This window comes from Canis lupus, chromosome X (assembly GCF_011100685.1).
Source record: "Canis lupus familiaris isolate Mischka breed German Shepherd chromosome X, alternate assembly UU_Cfam_GSD_1.0, whole genome shotgun sequence".
Taxonomy (NCBI): Eukaryota; Metazoa; Chordata; class Mammalia; order Carnivora; family Canidae; genus Canis; species Canis lupus.
The window spans coordinates 66469197-66493586 of record NC_049260.1 but is presented as its reverse complement, the minus strand read 5'-3'; the positions used below and the strand labels follow the sequence as shown (position 1 = coordinate 66493586).

Sequence of the window (24390 nt, the reverse complement as noted above, 5' to 3'; positions counted from 1 at the left end):
TTCTAATTTCAAAGCATTATGGTCTGAAAATATGCAGGGGCTTATCTCAATCTTTTGGTATCAGTTAAGACCTGCTTTGTGATCCAGTATTTGTTCTATTCTGGAGAAAGTGCCATGTGCACTTGAGAAGAATGTATATTCAGTTGCATTGGGATATGAAGTTCTATAAATATCTGTGAAATCCATCAGGTCCAGTGTATCATTTAAAGTTCTTGTTTCTTTGCAGATGTTGTGCTTAGAATATCTGTCGATTATAGAAAACGATGTGTTCAAGTCACCAAGTATAAGTGTATTATTATCTAAGTATGTCTTAACTTCGGTTATTAATTGATTGATATACTTGGCAGCTCCCACATTTGGGGCATAGATATTCATGATTGTTAGGTCCTCTTGTTGGATAGAGCCTTGAAGTATGATATAGTGTCCCTCTTCTTCTCTTACTACAGTCGTTAGGATATACTTTAATTTATATATGATGGCTACCCCTGCTTTCTTTTGGGGACCATTTGAATGGTACATGGTTCTCCAACCTTTTTTTTTTTTAGGCTGTAGGTGTCCTTATGTCTAAAATGAGTCTCTTGTAGACAGCAAATAGATGGGTCTTGCTTTTTATCCAGTCTGAAACCCTGTGCCTTTTGATGGAGTCATTAGCCCATTCACGTTCAGAGTTACTGTCGAAAGATATGAATTTAGTGTCATCATGATACTTATTCAGTCTCTGTTTTTGTGGATTTATTTCCTTGGACTTCCTCTTTTTTTACAGAGTCCCCCTTAATATTTCGTGCAGAGCTGGTTGGTGTCACATATTCTTTCAGTTTCTGCCTCTCTTGGAAGCTCTTTACCTCTCCTTCTATTCTGTATGAGAGCCTTGCTGGATAAAGTATTCTTGGTTGCAGGTTCCTCTCATTTAGGACCCTGAATATATCCTGCCAGCCCTTTCTGGCCTTCCCGGTCTCTGTGGAGACTTCTGCTGTTACCCTAGTACTTCTCCCCATGAAGTTTAGGGATTTCTTGTTTCTCGCTGCTTTAAGGATCTTCTCTTTATCTTTGGAATTTGCAAGTTTCACTATTAAATGTCAAGGTGTTGAACAGTTTTTATTGATTTTAGGGGGGGATCTCTCTATTTCCTGGATCTGAAAGCCTGTTTCCCTCCCCATGTTAGGGAAGTTCTCAGATATATTTGTTCAAATACACTTTCTGGACGTCTGTCCCTTTCTGCGCCCTTGGGAACTCCAATTAAATGTAGGTTTTTCCTTCTGAGCCTGTCATTTATTTCCCTTAATCTATCTTCATGATGTTTTAATAGTTTGTCTCTTTTTTTCCTCAGTTTCCTTCCTTGGCATCAACTTGTCTTCTATGTCACTCACCCGTTCTTCTACCTCATTAACCTTCATCGTTAAGACCTCCTGTTTGGATTGCATCTCATTCAATTGATTTTTAATTTCTGCCTGATTAGATCTAAATTCTGCATTCATGAAGTCTCTTGAGTCCTTTATGCTTTTTTTCTAGAGCCACCAGTAGCTTTATAATTGTGCTTCTGAATTGGCTTTCTGACGTTCAGTTGTAATCCAAATTTTGTAACTCTGTGGGAGAGAGGACTGTTTCGCTTCCTTTTGTGGTGAGTTTTTCCTTCTAGTCATTTTTCTCAGTGCAGTGTGGTCAAAAATAAGTTGTACTGGAAAAGGGAGAAAAAGAGAGAAAAAGGGGGGGGAATCAAACAGAAAACAAAAAACAAGAGGGAGTATCCTCTGATTCTATATACTGTAAATCCCTCGACTTCCCCTGGCACTTTCCAGTGCTGCTTGGTCAATATCATGCTTTTCCCCTGTCCTTCTAGCTGATCATCTGGGACAGGGGCCTGCTGTGCTGACTCTTAGGTGTGTGCACCTGGGGGTGTTGCCCAGCCCCCTGCCAGGTGCAGGGCTCAGTGGGTGCTGTTTATCTTGTGAGGCCCCTGCTCTGTCCCAGATACAAGGTGACACCAGGAGGAACAACAACAGTGGCGGTGGCCAGCTCCCCAGCTCTAGAGTCAGCTCCCACAGTAACTACTATAGTTCCCAGTCCGCAGGGGTCTGGATGCTCCCAGGCGGGGGTCCCGATCTGCACAAATTGGGGTCACCTGGGTGGCAGGAGCGTCCTCACTGTCCTATGTCCTCCCCGCCTCTGCCTGTCCTGGGGGGAGGGTCAGATCTTGGGCTGTGTCCCCCAGTGCCCTAGGCTTCGTGGCCTGCCCCGCTGGAATCTCACTCGTGGGGCACGTGTTCCCCTCCACGCGGAGCCACTGCCTGAGTTGTCCCTGGAGCTGCTCCCGGGGCCCCCGACAGGCGGGCCCTGCAGCCCTTTAAGGATCTTAGCCAGGGAGTGTGGCACGCTCTCCCCCAGGTTGCAGGTCCTCAGTGCCCCTGGGAGCCTGAGGGCATCCCCCCCCCCACCCCTCCTGGGATCCTGCCCGAGCTCCCTGCCAGCGCTTTTCTGTCCTGGAAAATTGGTGAAGCTCCTGCTTCTCTGGGCCTGGGCTTTCTTGTCCTGGGGGTACTCGCCGACTGTCCTTGGCTTGGCTCCTCATGGGGGCCCCTCCGCCTTGGATGCTTTTTTATTTCTTTTTTTTTCTGTCATCCTACCATGACAGAAGCACAATCTCTTCTCACTGTAGCATTCCAGCTGTTCCCTCTTTAGATCTCAGACCAAATTCGTAGGTTTTCAGGATGATTTGAAAGTTATCTAGGTAAGTTGGTGGGGACAGGTGACTTGGGGACCCTACTCTTCCGCCATCTTCAGTTCTTTGGAAATTCTAATGGAAGCTCAGCACTTGAATATTTTTTGCCTAAAGAAATATCCTCTTCTACTTCAGAAAGGTACAGTTTGGAAGGGGCACACATAGAGAGGTGAAGCAGAGAGGGGTTATCTATCTGGCCAGCTACAGCAATGAAATAATCTGAAGATCATAGAATGACACTGATATGGCAGCTATATTTTCCCCATATCCAATTAATCTTTAATTTTAAAATCATATTGGAAACTATGTTTTTAAGCCACTCTCAGTTTGTTAAATATATAGATGCTTCATTCGGGAGAAATGCATGTGTAAAACTTGAAATCAAAAGTGCTCATTTGATTATTTTGAATAAAGACTTGCCCAGTTTTGATCTTCATTTCCTGATAGGGGCCTACCACTAAGGAGCTTACTGCCAAGATATAGATATCTAGGTAAAACTCAAATGTCATCTCTTACTTTGCAAGGAATTCAGTTTAGTTGCTGTAATTAGACTTAACCTAAACTTATGAAGAGAATGTAAAGGATCATCATGACATTCTTGAGGAAGTGCTATCTATACTCTTTTTTGGCTTTAACCATTCTTGGACAGCTTTTTAAGAGAGAAACCTGTAAAAAAAAAAACTATTTCCAGAGTCAACTAGCATTTGGGATCACTTCTGACCAGGTATATAGGTGATTTCTTTCAATTCAGTAAGTATTTACTGAGCAACTAACCACACGGTGTTCAACCAGAATTGTGCTAGTTACTATAGGATATATCAAGAAGTATGACTCAGAGTGATGGGAACTTGGGGATTGCTGCCTTGCAGGTACACAAAAGACTGTTGTGAAGCTGGTGGGGCACAGGTGCTGAGTCCTTCTCTGTCTGAGCTGTGGTTCCTGACTCCAGGTTCCTAGTTCTCAGAACCTTTATATTTGAAATACCCAGAAATGAAAAGAAAGACAGTGAATGCTGGCAAGCTGAGACTGCATCCTAATGAGGAAGCTTGCATTTTAAAGGAAGATTATGAAAGTTGACAAAAACTAAGATTACTGCAGTTCGAGAACAGGAAAGGAATATTGCTTTACAGATAAAAGAAAATATAAAGCAGGAGAAATCAACAATTAACTCATTCAGCAGAGAAACTAAGGGACAGAATGGAAAGAATCACAAATTCAGAAAATAAAGATTTGGAAAAAATATTTTGCAAGTTTAAGAAGTATGGGGGAAAGACACTAACAGGTGAAAGAATATGAACCTGATTTTAATGCTCTGGCAGAAAGAAGAAAAGCAGAAATGAAGCATAGAGAGGCTCTGAAATTACAGAAAAATAAAAAAAATAGTGAAAAAAATGGCATATAACAGCTTGAAAGGACAAGCTTCTTGTAAAAAAAAAAGAGATCTGCCAAAATTACAAGTCTAACACCACCACCTCCAACTCTTTTTGACATAGAGAACTTCTAATGTGAAAACCAGTAGTTATACCTATCATCATCTTTGCACTTTTGTGAATAGAGAGATGGACACAAAGCAGATGATTGACTTATTGTTCTTCCCAATCCCCACTTTATTTCTCTGTTCATTGAAGTGAATTATACCTGCACATGTTCTTTGTGAAAAATTTGGAACTATACACATATGCATAAACTTATAGGAAAAACAACTACAGTTCTTTCACCAAAAAGTAATATGATTAATCCATTAATAAATTAATTATAGCCTTTATATATAAACATATACACCACTTTTCAAAACATAACTTTTATAAGCACTTAATATGTAATCATAGATTTAACAATTGTTCTTATGTTCATTTCTTTTTGCCTCTGTAAATAATGCAAACATAATAATCTTGTACATTTTTTTGTCTACAAATCTGAGGTATGTTTAGACTCCTAGAATAGAAATTACTGGTTCCAAACTATATGGTATTTGATACAGATACTTGACATGGATCATTAAGTTGCCTTTAAAAAGTATCAGCAACATATGAGAATGGCCATCTTATACCCCTATCCATTCCCTTGTATGGATTATTTTGATTTAGAAATTATTTTCAGTGTCAAGAGTGATAAATGACAATCCGTGTTATTAAAGTTGCTATTTCTTTGTAATTGGATTTTAATTTCTTTTCATGTTGGGTGTATTTGGCTACTAGGAAAACAAAATTTCTTAATATAGCTTTCCTGTGGAGTTTAGAATGCAGCAAATACACATTATGGCTAGCTGCTTATGGCAGTTGTTAAAATCACTCTTTAGTCAAGACCTAAGATGAGTATTCTCAATATAGAATTGACTTCCAAGAAATAATAAATCTTGATTTGTTTAAAATAAAAAATTATTATTACAATTTCAATATTATTATAACATAGAAACAATAACTTCAGTCTGTGGCTAGCTTGTTTTTGTGGTTACCACACTACATTTTACAGTACTAAATAGATGTTCTCTCTCAAGTAAGATTGATGAAGAAAAACATGTTTTTATCTAGCTGTAGTATAGGGTACCACTGATGGTTTTATGGTAAGTTATTAAACTTTTCTCTTTAATTGTGATTGAAAGACCTCTCTCCAGTTTTTGAATTGAAGATTGGATCAGTATTTATAATGTAGTTTTATAAAAATAGTCCCACAAACTAAAACATTCTGATATTTTGTTTGCTACTTTATGCCATCGCTTAAAAAACCTGTCACTTAAACATTGCATTTAAAATGTAACAGTGGAGGGAGGGGCAAGATAGCTGAAGAGTAGGGTGCCCAAGTCACGTGTCCCCACAAAATTACCTAGATAACCTTCAAATCATCCTGAAAATCTACGAAATCGGCCTGAGATTTAAAGATAGAACAGCTGGAATGCTACAGTGAGAAGAGTTCGCGCTTCTATCAAGGTAGGAAGACGGGGAAAAAGAAATAAAGAAACAAAAGGCATCCAAGGGGGAGGGGCCCCGCGAGGAGCCGGGCTGAGGCCGGGGCAAGTGCCCCCAGGACAGAAAAGCCCCGTCCTGGAGAAGCAGGAGCTTCACCAATCTTCCCGGCGGAAAGGGGCTGGCAGGGAGTTAGAGCAGGACCCCAGGAGGGCAGGGATGCCCTCGGGCTACCTGGGACACTAACAGACACCTGCGTGCCCAGGAGAGTGCGCTGAGCTCTCTAAAGGGCTGCAACGCGTGCACGGCTGGACCCGGGAGCAGCTCGGAGGGGCTCGGGCGGTGGCTCTGAGGAGAGGGGGCTGCCCGGCTGGGAGCGCGAATCCAACAGCGCAGGCCCGGGAGCACAGGGTGCTGGGGACACAGCCCAGAATCCGTCCTCCCCCCGGGACAGGCAGAGGCTGGGAGGGCCCAGGACAGCAAGGACGCTCCTGCCCAGAGCTGAGCAGATCAGCGGCCCGCCCCGGAGCCTCCAGGCCCTGCAGGCTGAGAGCTCCATAGTTACTGTGGGAGCTGAATACAGGGCTCCAGAGCTGGCCGAGGTCACTGTGGTTGTTCCTCCTGGGGCTCATGGGGTAAACAACCCCCACTGAGCCCTGCACCAGGCAAGGGGCAGAGCAGCTCCTCCAAGTGCTAACACGTGAAAATCAGCACAACAGGCCCCTCCCCCAGAAGACCAGCTAGACGGACAAGTTCCAGGGGAAGTCAAGGGACTTAAAGTATACAGAAACAGAAGATACTTACTTCCCCATGTTTTTTTTTTTTTTTTTTTTTGCTTTTTGATTTGTTTGCTTCCCCCACCCTTTCTTCTTTATCTTTTTCTTCACTTTTTTTTCTTTTTTCTTCCTTTTTTCTTTTTTCTTTTTCTCTTTTCTTTCCTTCTTTCTCTCCTCTCTTTTTCTCCTTTTCCCAATACAACTTGTTTTTGGCCACTCTGCACTGAGCAAAATGACTAGAAGGAAAACCGAACCTCAAAAGAAAGAATCAGAAACAGTCCTCTCTTCCAGAGAGTTACAAAATTTGGATTACACTTCAATGACAGAAAGCCAATTCAGAAGCCCTGTTATGAAGCTACTGGTGGCTCTAGAAAAAAGCATAAAGGACTCAAGAGATTTCATGACTGCAGAATTTAGATCTAATCAGGCAGAAATTAAAAATCAATTGAATGAGATGCAATCCAAACTAGAAGTTCTAAAGACGACGGTTAACGAGGTGGAAGAACGAGTGAGTGACATAGAAGACAAGTTGATGGCAAAGAGGGAAACTGAGGAAAAAAGAAACAAACAACTAAAAGACCATGAAGATAGATTAAGGGAAATAAACGACAGCCTGAGGAAGAAAAACCTACGTTTAATTGGGGTTCCTGAGGGCGCCGAAAGGGCCAGAGGTCCAGAATATGTATTTGAACAAATCATAGCTGAAAACTTTCCTAATCTGGGAAGGGAAACAGGCATTCAGACCAGGAAATAGAGAGTACAGTGGAACAATCCACAAAATCAAGGACTGAATAGATAACATGATGACAATAAACTCATATCTTTCAATAGTAACACTGAACGTGAACGGGCTTAATGACCCCATCAAAAGGCGCAGGGTGTCAGACTGGATAAAAAAAGCAGGACCCATCTATTTGCTGTCTACAAGAGACTCATTTTAGACAGAAGGACACCTACAGCCTGAAAGTAGGAGGTTGGAGAACCATTTACCATTCAAATGGTCCTCAAAAGAAAGCAGGGGTAGCCATCCTTATATCAGATAAACTAAAATTTACCCTGAAGACTGTAGTGAGAGATGAAGAGGGACACTATATCATACTTCAAGGATCTATCCAACAAGAGGACTTAACAATCCTCAATGTATATGCCCCGAATGTGGGAGCTGCCAAATATACCAATTAATAACCAAAGTTAAGAGATACTTAGATAATAATACACTTATACTTGCTGACTTGAATCTAGCGCTTTCTACACTCGATAGATCTTCTAAGCACAACATCTCCAACGAAACGAGAGCTTTAAATGATACACTGGACCAGATGGATTTCACAGATATCTACAGAACTTTACATCCAAACTCAACTGAATACACATTCTTCTCAAGTGCACATGGAACTTTCTCCAGAATAGACCACACACTGGGTTACAAATCGGGTCTGAACCGATACCAAAAGATTGGGATCGTCCCCTGCATATTCTCAGACCATAATGCCTTGAAATTAGAACTAAATCACAACAAAAAGTTTGGAAGGACTTCAAACACGAGGAGGTTAAGGACCATCCTGCTAAAAGATGAAAGGGTCAACCAGGAAATTAAGGAAGAATTAAAAAGATTCATGGAAACTAATGAGAATGAACATATAACTGTTCAAAATCTTTGGGATGCAGCAAAAGCAGTCCTGAGGGGGAAATACATCGCAACACAGGCATCCATCCAAAAACTGGAAAGAACTCAAATACAAAAGCTAACCTTACACCTAAAGGAGCTAGAGAAAAACAGCAAATAGATCCTACACCTAGGAGAAGAAGTGAGTTAGTAAAGATTTGAGCAGAACTCAACGCAATCGAGACCAGAAGAACTGTGGAACAGATCAACAAACCAGGAGTTGGTTCTTTGAAAGAATTAATAAGATAGATAAACCATTAGGCAGCCTTTTTTAAAATTTTTATTTATTTATGATAGTCACAGAGAGAAAGAGAGAGAGAGGAAGAGACATAGGCAGAGGGAGAAGCAGGCTCCAGGCACCGGGAGCCCGACGTGGGATTTGATCCCGGGTCTCCAGGATCGCCCCCTGGGCCAAAGGCAGGCGCCAAACCGCTGTGCCACCCAGGGATCCCCATTAAGCAGCCGTATTAAAAAAAAGAGAGAGAAGACTCAAATTAATAAAATCATGAATGAGAAAGGAGAGATCTCTACCAACACCAAGGAAATACAAATGAAAAACATATTATGAACAGCTATATGCCAATCAATTAGGCAATCTAGAAGAAATGGACGTATTTCTGGAAAGCCACAAACTACCAAACCTGGAACAGGAAGAAATAGAAAACCTGAACAGGCCAATAACCAGGGAGGAAATTGAAGCAGTCATCAAAAACCTCCCAAGAGACAAGAGTCCAGGGCCAGATGGCTTCCCAGGGGAATTCTATCAAACGTTTAAAGAAGATACCATACCTATTCTACTAAAGCTGTTTGGAAATATAGAAAGAGATGGAGTCCAACCAAACTTGTCCTATGAGGCCAGCATCACCTTAATTATAAAACCAGACAAAGACCCCACCAAGAAGAAGAATTATAGACCAATATCCCTGATGAACATGGATGCAAAAATTCTCAACAAGATACTAGCCAATAGGACCCAAGAGTACATTAAGAAAAATATTCTCCATGACCAAGTAGGATTTATTCCCGGGACACAAGGCTGGTTCAACACTCGTAAAACAATCAATGTGATTTATCATATCAGCAAGAGAAAAACCAAGAACCATAGGATGCTCTCATTAGATGCAGAGAAAGCATTTGACAAAATACAGCATCCATTCCTGATCAAAACTCTTCAGAGTGTAGGGATAGAGGGAACATTCCTCGACATCTTAAAAGCCATCTACGAAAAGCCCACAGCAAATATTATTCTCAATGGGGAAGCACTGGGAGCCTTTCCCCTAAGATCAGGAACAAGACAGGGATGTCCACTCTCACCACTGGTATTCAACATAGTACTGGAAGTCCTAGCCTCAGCAATCAGACAAAGACATTAAACGCATTCAAATTGGCAAAGAAGAAGTCAAACTCTCCCCCTTCGCCAATGACATGATACTCTACCTAGAAAACCCAAAAGCCTTTACCCCAAGATTGCTAGAACTCATACAGCAATTTGGCAGCATGGCAGGATACAAAATCAATGCCCAGAAGTCAGTGGCATTTCTATACACTAACAATGAGACAAGAGAAATTAAGGAGTCAATCCAATTGATGATTGTACCCAAAAGCATAAGATACCTAGGAATAAACCTAACCAAAGAGGTAAATGATCTATACCCTAAAATCTATAGAACACTTCTGAAAGAAACTGAGGAAGACACAAAGAGATGGAAAAATATACCATGCTCATGGTTTAGAAGAATTAATATTGTGAAAATGTCAATGTTACCCAGGGAAATTTATACGTTTAATGCAATCCCTATCAAAATACCATGGACTTTCTTCGGAGAGTTAGAACAAATTATTTTAAGATTTGTGTGGAATCAGAAAAGACCCCGAATAGCCAGGGGAATTTTAAAAAAGAAAAACACACTCGGGGCATCACAATGCCAGATTTCAGGTTCTACTACAAAGCTGTGGTCATCAAGACAGTGTGGTACTGGCACAAAAACAGACACATAGATCAATGGAACACAATAGAGAATCCAGAATTGGACCCTCAACTTTATAGTCAACTAATATTCGATAAAGGAGCAAAGACTATCCACTGGAAGATAGACAGTCTCTTCAATAAATGGTGCTAGGAAAATTGGACATCCACATGCAGAAGAATGAAACTAGATCACTGTCTTTCACCATACACAAAAATAAACTCAAAATGGATGAAAGATCTAAATGTGAGACAAGATTCCATCAAAATCCTAGAGGAGAACACAGGCAACACCCTTTTTGAACTCGGCCACAGTAACTTCTTGCAAGATACATCCACGAAGGCAAAAGAAACAAAAGTAAAAATGAACTATTGGGACTTCATCAAGATAAGAAGCTTTTGCACAGCAAAGGATACAGTCAACAAAACTAAAAGACAACCTACAGAATGGGAGAAGATATTTGCAAATGAAGTATCAGATAAAGGGCTAGTTTCCAAGATCTATAAAGAACTTCTTAAACTCAACAGCAAAGAAACAAACAATCCAATCATGAAATGGGCAAAAGACATGAACAGAAATCTCACAGAGGAAGACATAGACATGGCCAACATGCACATGAGAAAATGCTCCGCATCACTTGCCATCAGGGAAATACAAATCAAAACCACAATGAGATACCACCTGACACCAGTGAGAATGGGGAAAATTAACAAGGCAGGAAACCACAAATGTTGGAGTGGATGCGGAGAAAAGGGAACCTTCTTACACTGTTGGTGGGAATGTGCACCTGTGCAGTCACTCTGGAAACTGTGTGGAGGTTCCTCAAAGAGTTAAAAATAGACCTGCCCTATGACCCAGCAATTGCTCTGCTGGGGATTTACCCCAAAGATTCAGATGCAATGAAACACCGGGACACCTGCACCCCAATGTTTATAGCAGCAATGTCCACAATAGCCTAACTGTGGAAGGAGCCTCGGTGTCCATCGAAAGATGAATGGATAAAGAAGATGTGGTTTATGTATGTATACAATGGTATATTACTCAGCCATTAGAAATGACAAATACCCACCATTTGCTTCAAGATGGATGGAACTGGAGGGTATTATGCTGAGTGAAATAAGTCAATCGGAGAAGGACAAACATTATATGTTCTCATTCATTTGGGGGATATAAATAATAGTGAAAGGGAATATAAGGGAAGCGAGAAGAAATGTGTGGGAAATATCAGAAAGGGAGACAGAACACGAAGACTCTTAACTCTGGGAAACACACTAGGGGTGGTGAAAGGGGAGGAGGGCGGTGGTGGGGGTGAATGGGTGATGGGCACTCAGGGGGGCACTTGACAGGATGAGCACTGGGTGTTATTCTGTATGTTGGCAAATTGATCACCAATAAAAATAAATTTATTTTTAAAAAGTAATAAAATAAAATGTAACAGTGGAACAATGTGTTTGGTTTTCCAGATAACAAAATTACCTCTGAATTTCAACTGCATCTAAGCTATATCACATGCACAATAATTTAGCATCTTTTCCTGAGTAGAACAATAGGATCTTTGCATCAGGCATCAACTAAATAATACTTGCACTTTTGGCATACATAGTTGGTGATTTGTTTAGCAGTTTTCTGCAAATAAACAATTTTCATGCATTCAGTCAGCCGTTTTTAAAGATTTTATTTATTTATTCATGAAGGCACAGAGAGAGGCAGACATATAGAGGGAGAAGCATGCTCCTCACAGGGAGCCGAATGTGGTACTCAATCCCCGACCCTGGGATCATACCCTGAGCAGAAGGCAGAGGCTCAATCGCTGAGCTACCCAAGCATCCCCAGCCTGTTTTAGCATGTATGAGTGTATGTATGAGTGCTATCATATTTTGTTGGAATATCTTGATAAAGTAGTTCCGAAATCTCTTACATGTCATAAAATCTGTCTTTGGCTGAAGGATGACCAGACTATTATATTCCCACTTAAAGACAGTTATTCTCTGAATTATGTTTAGCTATGTTTACTTTCTATGCATAGAACTAATAGAACATACCTGAAATTTCTAAATTACTTATCGCCTTCATTATGTTTCTTCCTTTGTCAATAAGAGTTGCATAGCAGTTGTTAAAGATGGATTTTTTGTTCTAGAAGTATTTTTCCAATCAGATACACTTTATTGTTTTCTGTGAGACCGAGACAAGTAGGCGAGTAAAGCAGAAAAAGTTAAAATAATCAGTTTACTCTGCTGTCATACTTAAAAAAATTTCTGTCTAAATAAATCTCTGATGTACAGGATGCAGAAGTAACATAGTTAATAATATCACTTACTCTTTCATGCCCTGCAGATTATAATTCATGAAAAAGTTTTTTAGAAACATACTTTCTGAAAAGAATTTTTGCTTGGGATTCACAGTTTTTGCAAATTTAATATACCTTTTGAGTTCAACTATTAAAACGTAATCTAACAATTATTTCAACCACATTTTTGTCTAAATTTTTGGTGTCATTAACACAAGTCTATGAGGGATTGTCTTCCTAAAGAATTATTGTAAAATGTTGTTTTGAAGTTTGGGCAGTCACTCTAACCCTTCATTTTCTTCATATCCTTTATATACCTCATTACGTTTAGGCTGAATATGTTTATTATGAATGTCGTATATTTTGAAGTTTTTCCTTCCCTTAAAATTTTGGTTTAGCAAAATTGACATTCTGCTATTAATTCATCTTCAAGTGATGTGACAAATTTCCAAATAACTTTTTCTTAAAAATATCATGGCTTAAATGGAATTAAATATTATTCCTAATAGTTATTTTATATCATGCATTTTAATTCACTAAATAAATGTTTTGGAGACAAAAAATAGTATGACTCATTTTTTTAAAAGATTTTTTTAAATTAATTATTTATTTTAGAGAGTGAGAATGGGAGGAGGAGCAGAGGGAGAGGGAGAGAATCTCAAGCAGACTCTGCCCTGAGCATACAGCCTAATATGGAACTCAATCTCATGACTCTGAGATCATGACCTGAGCCAAAACTAAGAGTTGATCCTTAATTGTCTGAGCCACCCAAATTCCCCTCATTCTTTACTCTTAAGTTTATTTCTTCAGGATAGGGAGTCCTGAGAGGACAAGATTTACATATGTAAAATAATATGAAAACAATTTAAGAAAATTGAGCACAGAGAGGTAAGTTGAATTAGCTTGTTGGCTGGTGTACTTTCAATTTTCATGGTGATATTCAATCTTGAGATGGTGTTCAAAGTTTGGGTAAGATTTGGATACATAGCAAGAAGCAGACAGTATTCCAAGCAGTGAAAAATATGAGTAAAGACTAGATACAGGAATAACATGATGTGTGCCCAGGGCAGTGAAATCTACTATGATTGAACAGAGAAAATGTTGGGAAATAAAAACTGGTATTATATTGATGCTAGCATTTGAAGGTTTTATATTGAATATACACAACTTAATAATTCTATGACATTTTAACATATTGTATGATGATATTGACTTTGCCAGTTTATCTGCTCATGCCTTTACACAGGAGACTTTACTCTTTTTAGGAGGCAATCATTACTTCTCTAAGAAACCAACTTCAGAGGGTATATGAACAAGATAACATTGTGGTAGATTCATCAAGACTTTCAAAAATGTGAAAAAAATATATATCTTAATGAAAACATGATAATACTATACTGCACTTTGAATATGGCCTTTTATATTTATCTGTATTTTATTTTTTTAAGATTTATTTATTTTAGGGAAAGAGAGAGCACAAGTGGGAGGGGCAGAGGGAGGAGAGAGAATCTCAAGCAGATTCTGTGCTGAGTGTAGAGCCCAATGTGGGGTTCAGTCTAATGACCCTGAGATCATGACGTGAGCTGAAACTAAGATTTGGGTGTTTAACATACTGTGACACACAAGCACCCCAGTATATCTGTTTTATAAATGACTTAGCACAGACATGGTTATGAAATCTCATCTTTGCTTACTTTGCAATCTTTGTAAATCTTCCATTTGCCTCAGCATCCATGATTTTTTAGCATCTGCATTCAGAGGACAGGTTGAAAAGGAAGTATGAGTGCTCAAATTTGAAGTCCATTTATCATAATAAATGCATTTATAGGACACCTTTGGTCCCACATGCAATAACAAAGGTAGCATGGAATGCAATCTAAGTTATTAGCCTCTAGGTAGTGTTGTTTTGGAGATGGAAGGCAAGGTGTCAACATTTTTGAAATGACAGGTACCAAATTATATGAAGGCAATAGAATAGGTCTTATTTAGGACACTGTTCATAGTAATTTGTGTTTAGGATTTCAAATGTCTTTGAAGTCTATGAATTTTCTACATTTCGCCCTTAGCTACTCTTTTCCATGTCAGATTGACTAGATATTCAGTCCGAATAATAACTGGAGGGAATATAAGAAGAAATACATAAAAACGTATTGAATTGAGAAAGCAAATTTAATCTAACTTTAAGATATGCCAATAAATTAAGCTACCTTTCACCGAGAAGATGCAAGTCCAAATAAAATTAATTTTTTAAATTAATTATTTTATAATTCAAATAATTCACATGTTCTTTTCCAACAGGGAACAGAAGAGTAAGCCATGTGGTGATAATAGGCAATTTAGAGATTTGTTTTACTGTTTTATTTAAGCATGTATGTCAAGAATTTTTATATAAATCATTCAAGTTTTGCATTCATTGGGTCACTTAGATTAGTGAAATAAAATTGAAAATGTCATTGCAATGTTGATTTTCCTTTAAATTCATCTCATATTGTAAAATGTGTACCTCAGATGTAAAGAAAATTTAGTGGGCTGATTCATGTGATGACTTTGTAATGAGTTAATTGTATTAATAAGTTACATAACTTTCTCAAAATATTTATTAACTTAGAAATACTTAATGTTGTTTATAATTGTGCTTGATGCTTTCTTCAGGTGATAATTCAAGATGATGGCCCTGAAAAGTTGGACCCCAAATATTTTGGAGAGTTGCTTGCTGATCTAAGCCGTAAAAATACAGATCTATATTACTGCTTATTAGAACATTTGCAGAGAATTGGAGGAAGGTACTGTAAATATCATTTTTACCTCAATGTTGTAGCTACCAAACATTTGATGATACTTTGGTATTTTTTAAATATAGTTTATTTTTTAGAGCAGTTTTAGGTTCACAGCAAAACTCTAGTACTTTTTTTTAGGGTTTTAAGTAGTTTTTACACCCAAAAGGGGGCTCAGACTCATAACCCAAGATCAAGAGTTGCATGCTCCATCAAATTGAGCCTGCCAGGTACTCCAAAACTCTAGCACTTTTAGTGGATAAACAGGGTAACTATATGAGCAAATGTTTCATTTTAAGAGTTAATATACTTCATGAAAATCATCAAAAGAGATCACACAAGTGATCTCTTTAAGATTAGTAAAGAATTAAGATTAGTAAAGAATTCTGTGAACCTTCTTTTCTAACATACTTTGATGGCAAATGCAACCTCTTGGATAAGGAGTTCAAAAAATGCATGGTATACTATGACTTGTTGTAAAATATTATAGTGATAATACAAGATACAATTCCACTGTCAATACACTGCTATTCATCTTCTATTGATTTGTGCTCAATGTACAAAGGCCAGAATTTAATATACATTTAGTGTTATAATAAATGTTACATATTATTTTAATATATATTACATATAACATATTAAACATAAATTATATAAGCATCTGTAAATTAGTGCAAATGCAAATATGTATATTTTATAATTATGTACTAAATAATATGTATTTAAATATATATACAGAAATAATTTATCAACTATTCATGCATAGATGAGAGCATATTATGTCATGAAATGAATTCCATAAGCTACATCCCAAAAGTTATGGTCATAACAGCTACTAAGTACTAGAAATGGATTAAACATTTTTGAGTACACTTTTACCTATAAACTGTGACTCAGCTTTTTGACAAAGCCTCCCTTAGATATTTAGTTTGGTCAAGTATTCCTCTTCTGTGCATTCATCATGGCCTGTGAATATTTCTATCAAAGTATCACATTGTAAAATCAAGAACATATAGAGACTTAGGATTAAGTACTCTGATTCAGATCCAGAGTTCATATCCTGGGCTTATGTTTTGGCTTTTGTAACATACTTGATGTTTAATATCAGGCAATTTGTTTGATTTCTCTGTACCTAAGTTTCTTCATCTGTTAAATAGGAATTATAATAACAATACTTATCTCTTAGGTTTGTTATAAGCCAAAATGATTTAAGACATACATTTACAAACAGCATCAACATCATGTGAGAATTTAGAAATAGCACCACAGAATCAGAAACTCAGGGAGTAGGGGCCAGCAACAAACCCTCCAGAGGATTCTGGTATATGCTCAAGTTTGAGAATAACTTACCTAGGCCACAAAGTCAAAAAATCTGGGATTAGTACCCAAGTTCTGAAAACCTTTTCTCCTTAGGCAGATCACTTGACCTTTTAGTATTAGACATATATCTCCAAATTATTTAAGATATTGCAGGCAAATTGAAGAAATCATCAATTTTTTAAATCATCAAATTTGAAAAGTTCACAGTATTTAGACTGGTTTGACATTGTTCAAATTTTGTCTTGGAACAATTATTGTTTATATGAAGCAAGATGGTATTTGTGTTTTGTATTGCCCCCAAATGGTTCAGAACACATGGATTTGACAAAGTTGCTACTCAAAAAAGGGTTATAGAATGAGAGCTAAATATATTCCAAATGTATTAGTTTCATACTAATTAGATGTAGACAAAGTAACTGAGCAAAGGAAGTTATGTTATTTCATGATGATTATCCTAGGAAAGGTGTAATCAGTGGTTTTGGAACAACTTTTTCATTGAAGGGTTTTGATAAATTTACATGAATGATTTAAATGTGTGTTTAAGCAATACAAAGCCTTGAATTTAATTCCTAGAGTACCTAAAATACCACATACACAAAAGAAATAGAAAAGTTGTATCTCCACATTAGTAAACACTCCACAGTGGAAAGGGTCTTATAAAATTTTGGCGATTAAGACTTTCTGTTAGAAGGTCATCAATTTCCTTCTCTTTATTTCTTCCCTCTTTTCTACTTTTCATTCTTTATTTTGTTTTTGTTTTTCCTTATTATATTCCTTTCTTCCTAGGGGTTGAGATGACATCCCAGTGTTTTAAATAATATTTTAAAGTTTTTATTTTGTTTTATTTTATTTTATTTTACATACAAAGTAATATTAGTTTCAGGTGTACAATATAATGATTCAACACTTCCATACAACACTGGTGTTCATCATAACAATTAGACTCATTAATCCCTATCACCTATTTAACCCATTGCCCCACAACCTCCCCTCTGGTAACCATCAGTTTGTTCTCTATAATTAAGAGTCTGTTTCTTGGTTTCTTTCTCTCTCTCTCTCTCTCTTTTTTCCTCTATGCTCATTTGTTGTTTCTTAAATTCCATGTATGAATGAAATCATATGGTATTTGTCTTTCTCTGACTGACTTATTCTCTTAGCATAATAACCTCTAGCTCCACCAATGCAATTGCAAAGGGCAAGACTTCATTCTCTTTGGGTCTGAGTAATATTCCATTATATATATATATATATATACCCATGCTTCTTTATCCATTCATCACTTGATGGACACTTGGGCTGTTTCCATAGTTTGGCTATTGTAAATAATGCTTCTGCAAACAAAGGGTGCATGTATGCCTTTGAATCAGTATGTTTGTATTCTTTGGGTAAATACCTAGTTATGCAATTGCTGGATCCTAGAGGAGCTCAATTTTTAACTTTTTAAGGAACATCAGTACTGCTTTCCAGAGTGGCTGCACCAGTTTGCATTCCCAACAATACTAAAAGAGTGTTCCCCTTTCTCCACACTCTTATCAACAAGTGTTGTTTCTTGTGTTGTTGATTTTAGCCATTCTGACAGGAGTGAGGTAATATCTCATTGTTGTTTTGATTTGTATTTCCCCAAAGACCAGTGATGCTAAGCATCTTTTCATGTGTTGTTGGCTGTCTCTGTTTTGGGAAAATGTCTAGTCATGTCTTCCACCCATTTTTATTTCTTTTTTCATTTTATTAAATCTTAGTTAACAAACAATGCAATATTGGTTTCAGGAGTAGAATTCAGTGATTCATCACTTACATACAACACACAGTACTCATCACTAAAAGCGCCCTCCTTAATACCCTTCACCTTATCTAGCCCATCCCAAACCCACCTCCCTCAATCAACCCTCAGTTAGTTACATCTTTAGGAGCCTTTTGTGGTTTGTTTCCCTCTCTCTTTTTGCCCCTCTCCCATATTTTCATCTGTATTGTATCCTAAATTCCACAGATGAGTGAAATCATATGGTATTTTTCTTTATCTGACTTATTTCCCTTAGTATAATATATTCCAGCTTTAATCCATTTTGGATTTCTTTTTGTGTTTGTTGTAAGAAAGTAGTCCAATTTCATTCTTTTGTATGTTGCTGTCCAGTTTGCCCAACACAATTTTTTGAAGAGACAGTCATTTTTTATCATTGGATATTCTTTCCTGCCTTGTCAAAGATTAGTTAACCATATAGTTATGGGTTCATATCTGGATTCTCTATTCAGTTATATTGATCTATTTGTATATTTTTGGGCCAGTACCATACTGTTTTCATCACCACAGCTTTGTAATATAACCTGAAGTCCAGAACAGTGATGTCTCCAGCTTTTCTTTTTTTGAAGATGGCTTTGGCTATTCAGGATCTTTCTGTTTCCATACAAATTTTGGTATTGTTTGTTCCAGCTCTGTAAAAAGTGTTGATGGAGTTTTGATAGGTATTGCATTGAATATGTAGATTGCTTAGACAGCTTAATAATATTCAGTCTTCCAATCCATGACAATGGAATGTCTTTCCATTTCTTTGTGCCGTCTTCAATTTCTTTCATCAGTGTTTTACAGTTTTCAGAATCTAGGTCTTTAACATCCATCCTTGGTTAGATACTTACTGTTTTCAGTGCAATTATACGTGGGATTGATTCCTTCATTTGTCCTTTTTTTTCAATTTTTACTATTTATTTATTTTGTATATTTTTTATTGGAGTTCGATTTGCTTGATTTGTCTTTGGGTTGCTTTGTTATTGGTGTATAGAAATGCAACAGATTTCTGAATGATGACTTTGTGTCCTGCAAGTTTACTGAATTCCTGTATCAGTTCTAGGAGATTTTGGTGCGATCTTTTGGGTTTTCTACATATTGTATTATGTCATCTGCAAATAGTAAGTTTGACTTCTTCCATGCTGATTTGGAAGGTTTTATTTATTTTTTCTCGTGTGATTGTGGAGGCTAGGATGTCCAGTACTATGTTAAATAAGAGCAGTGAGAGTGGACATCGCTTTCTTGTTCCTGACCTTAGGGAAAATGCTGTTTTTCCCCATTGAGGATTTTAGCTGTGTGGATTTTTCATATATGACCTTTATTACATTGGAGGTTATGTTCCCTCTAAACTTTGTTGAAGGTTTTTATCATGAATGCATGTTTTACTTTGTCAGATGCTTTCTTTGCATATATTGGAATAATCATATGATTCTTATCCTTTCTTTTATTAACATAGCCTATCATGTTGATTGATTTGTGAATATTGAACTACCCTTGCAATCCAGGAATAAATCACACTTGATTATGGTGAATGAGTTTTTAAATGTATTGTTGGATTTGGTTTCCTAGTATTTTATTGAGAATTCTTGTATCCATGCTTATCAGTGATACTGGCCTGTGTTTCTCTTTTTTGTGGAGTCTTTGTCTGGTTTTGATATCAGGGTACTGCTGGCCTCACAGAGTGAATTTACACATTTTATTTTCTTTTATATTTCATGTAATATTTTGAGAGGAATAAGTAATAGCTCTTCTTTAAATGGTTGGTAGAATTTTCCTGTGAAGCCATCTGGCCCTGTACTTTTGTTTTTTGGGAGTTTTTTGCTTTTTGATTAAATTTCTTTGCTGGTTATTGGTATACTCAAGTTTTCTATTTATATTTCTATTGCTTCCTGTTTCAGTTTTGGGAATTTATCTTTCTAGGAATTTATTCATTTCTTCCAGGTTGTCCAATTTGTTGGCATATAGCTTTTAATATTCTCTTATAATTGCTTGTGTTACTGTGTTGTCAGTTTTTATTTCTCCTATCTTACTTAAGATTTTATTTATTAGGATGCTTTCTTTTTTCTTTTTGATAATTCTGACTAGAAATTTATCAATTTTATTAATTTTTTTGAAGAACCATCTCCTGGTTTCATTGATCTTTTCTATTTTTTGTTTCTATATTATTTATTTCTGCTCTAATCTTTATTATCTCCTTCCTTTTTATATAGCTCCTTTAGGTGTAAGGTTAGGTTTCTTATTTGAGATTGTTCTTGCTTCTTGAAGTAGGCCTGTGTTGATATATATTTCCCTCTTAAGTTCACTTTTGCTACATCCCAAAGGTTTTGGATAATTTTGTTTTCATTTTCATTTGTTTTTATGTATTTTTTTATTTCTTCTTTGATTTCTTGTTTGTATGATTCATTGTTTAGTAGAATGTTGCTTAAGCTCCATGTATTTGTGGTTTTTCCAAGTTTTTTTCTTGTGGTTGATATCTTTTTCATAGTGTTGTGGTCAGAAAAGTTGCATGGTATAATTTCAGTCTTTATGTGTTTGCTGAGGCCTGTCCTGTGACCTAATATGTGATCTATTCTGGAGAATGTCCTATGTGCACTTGAAAAGAATATGTATTCTCCTGTTTTAGGATGGAATGTTCTAAATATATCTGTTAAGTCCGCTGGGTCCAGTGTGTCATTCAAAGCCATTGTTTCTTTGTTGATTTTTTGTTTGGATTATCTGTCCATTGATGTAAGTGGGTTGTTAAAGTTCCCTACTATTATTGTATTATTATCCATTAGCTCCTTTATGTTTGTCATATCTGTTTTACATACTTAGGTGCTCCCATGTTGGGTGCATAAATATTTAAGTTATTATATCTACTTGTTGGATTTTTCCCATTATGATTATATAATGCCCTTCTTTGTCTCTTGTTACAGTCTTTGTTTTAAATTCTGGTTTGTGTGATAGAAGTATTGCTCCTCGGGGTTTCTTTAGACATCCCTTTGCCTGATAAATGTTTTTCCATCTCTTCACTTTCAATCTGCAGGTGTCTTTAGGTCTAAAATGCATCTTTTGCAAGCAGCATATAGATAGGTCTTATTTTTTAATCTCTTCTGACACCCTATATCTTCTGGTTGACACATTTAGTCCATTTACATTCAGAATAATTATTGGTTTGTGTGCATTTATTACTTTTTTGGTCATTGTTTCTCAGATTTTCTCTGATTCTTTCTTGTCTTTGTCACTGCTGGTCTCTCTTTTGCATTCAAAGAGTCTCCTTGAATATTTCCTGCAGACCTGGTTTAGTGGTTATGAACTCCTTTAGTTTTTGTTTGAGAAAGTATCTCTCCTATTCTGCATGTTAGTCTTGCTGGATAGAGTATTCTTGACTATAGATTTTTCTCATTCAGCACTTTGAATATATCATGCCACTCCTTTCTGGCCTGCCGAGGTTCTGTTGAGAAATCTGCAGTTGGACTTACTAGTCTTCCCTTATAAATTAAGGACTTCTGTTTTGCTACTTTTAAGATTTTTTCTTTTTCACTATACTTTGCAAATTTAATTATAATATGTATTTTTGTTGGCCTGCTTTTCATGATTTCGATAAGAGTTCTCTGCCTCCTGGATCTGGACATCTGTCTCCTTTCCCAGATTAAGAAAGTTTTCAGCTATTATTTCTTCAACTAAATTTTCTGCCCCCTTTTCTCTCTTTTTTGTTTGAAAATGACGAAATGATGCAGTCATTGAGTTTCCTAAATCTATTCTTATATTCCATTAATTCTTCTTTCTCTCTTTTTTACCAGCTTCATTATTTTCCATTATTTTATCTTCTGGGTCACTAAATCATTCCTCTGCTTCTTCAAGCCTGCTGTTGATTGCATCAAGCTTGTTTCCAATCTCATTTATTGTATTATTCATCTCTGACTGACTCTTTTAAACTCTTTTATCTCTGTGGTAAGAGTCTCACTAATGTCCTGTATTATTTTCTGAGGCCTAGTGAGTATTCTTATGATTATTCCTTTAAATTCTCCATCAGGCATGTTATTTATGTTTCTCTTAGATCTATGGCTGTGGCCTTATCTTGTTCTTTCATTTGGGATAAATTCCCCTGTCTTGACATTTTGTCTTAGTGTCTGTCTTCTTCTTTGTGTTGGAATGGCCAGTTATGTCTCCTGCTCTGAAAGTAATGGTCTTATGAAGAAGAGGTCATATAGTGCAGGGCCTGGCACTTCAGGGAGTGTTTCTGGTATGTGCTTTGTACACTCTGCTGTAATATTTTGGCTGCAGATACTTCAGGCCAATCATCTGCATAGGTTCTCCTTGTCTGCTCTGGGCAGTGTTTGGTACCCGGCATGAATGTGGTGAGTTTTTACTCACTGTGCTCTGGTCTGCTTGTGAAATGAGATCTGACACCAACTCCATCAGGACCGAGGCCCTACAGAACTCTCATCAGGAGATGTGGTGTGAGTAGGGATTTATGCTGTTCTTCTGGAGGAAGGGCCCAATTTGCTGGTACTGAGGTAAGCTTGTCTTAGAAGGACAACCCCATCAAAGTGCAAGCAGGTAGGCTTGGTATAAGTAAGTTAGGCACTCAATGTCCCTGCTGAGCTGCTTACTACAGGTGGCTCTCTGTTTATGTTGAGTGGTAGGGGTAGGAAATTGTGCCAGCCAGGTCCCTTCTTCCCAGAAGCCTTTCTGTAAAAGCTGCCTCTCAGGGATGTGCTCTGAGAAGAATGTATAAACTCCCCACTGTGTGCCCCTGGGCATACTTCAGATCTTTGTTGCCATGCCTTCTGTCCCCAGGTTCTTTGCCTGCCTTCTCTCTAGAAGTGGAGCAGTGCTCTCAGGGCTCTATCTTGGCCAAACCAGATGTCCTATAAAATTAAGCTTTAGGGCAGCCCGGGTGGCTCAGTAGTTTAGCACCTACCTTCAGCCTGGGGTGTGATCCTGGAACCCCGGGATCGAGTCCCATGTCAGGCTCCCAGGATAGAGCCTGCTTCTCCCTCTGCCTGTGTCTCTGACTCTCTCTCTTTTTCTCTCAAGAATAAATAAATAAAAATCTTTAAAAAAATAAAACTAAGCTTTAAGCCCTGTTGGTTGCAAGGTCTGACTAAATTCAGTCCTTCTCATTTTCCAAGCCAATGGCTTTGGGAAAATATTCTCCATGTGGGTTTCCCTGTGTGCTCCTCTCTCTCTAACCCTTCTCAGTGACCATGGCTCTCCCCTCCATAGCACCCATAATCTGTTTCTCCCCTAAATCACATCTCCACATTTCCTGCCTTTAATGTGGCCACTTGTCTCCCTTTAGTTGTGGAATTTGTTCTTTCAGTCTTCAGGTTGATTTCTGGGATATGAAGGATGATTTGATAGTAATCTAGTTGTGTTCACTAGAATAGAGGAACCTGGAGTCCTCCCACTCTGCTGCCATATTCCTCTTCTCTACTGCCACTGTTTTTTATTTCTGCCCATTGTATTTCTATCCACCATCCCCTGGTGAGGATGGAGATGTAATCCGCATTGACCTCTCCCCCTCTTTGCTCTGTTATCATTGTGTTCACTCACTCTATTCCTCTCTCCTTTCATTTCCACTTCTCATCTTTTTCCATGATACAATTTAGCAATGAGTGGGTGCAGGGTCAAAATTAAGGAAGATTGTCTCAAGAAACCATTCTGATACTTTAAAGCATTGCAGTATTAAGTGATGTTGATTGTTACTTATTTTATTTCTTTGTTTGGTTTTCTTATATGTAGAAAGAAATGACTAGGAACATGGGTATTAGGTTGGATTCTGAAGTGAAATTTTTAACATAAAGATCTCTTAATACCATGATAATTCCAGTTTTAGTAATGGAAGATGACTAAAATTGTATTGATTCATATTTTTAACTTGTTGTAACTCCCAATTTATGCATGCTGTTATTGTAGTAAAGCATTCAAAAAGTACATGATATTTTTTATTTATTTATTTTTCTAGGGCCTCCCCACAATTTCTGTTTTGGTCAACACAGGAAATACCTAGCACAGACATACATACAAATGACTATAAATGTGTAGTCATATATCAGGAAATTGAATCTTCAGTTATCTTCCTCCACATTAGTTTGTCTTTATAAAAAAATTTATGCAAGGTGCTTTGTACAGTGAGTGACCCTCTTATCTCTGTAAGCAATATATTGCTCATAAGCACTTACTTAGAAGGTGAAGATAGGAGGTGAGGTCCTA

The 24390-nt window shown here is 37.5% G+C and overlaps 1 protein-coding gene across 3 annotated transcripts in view; it reads left to right on the top strand.

The window, feature by feature from the left end:
* POF1B (POF1B actin binding protein) overlaps positions 1-24390 on the top strand; it is a 108959-nt gene that overhangs the window by 57178 nt on the left and 27391 nt on the right. For all 3 annotated transcript variants that reach the window (XM_038587818.1, XM_038587816.1, XM_038587815.1), the window contains exon 7: positions 14968-15098. In XM_038587818.1, the coding sequence (XP_038443746.1) occupies positions 14968-15098 (131 nt within the window). The remainder of the gene's footprint in view (positions 1-14967; positions 15099-24390) is intronic.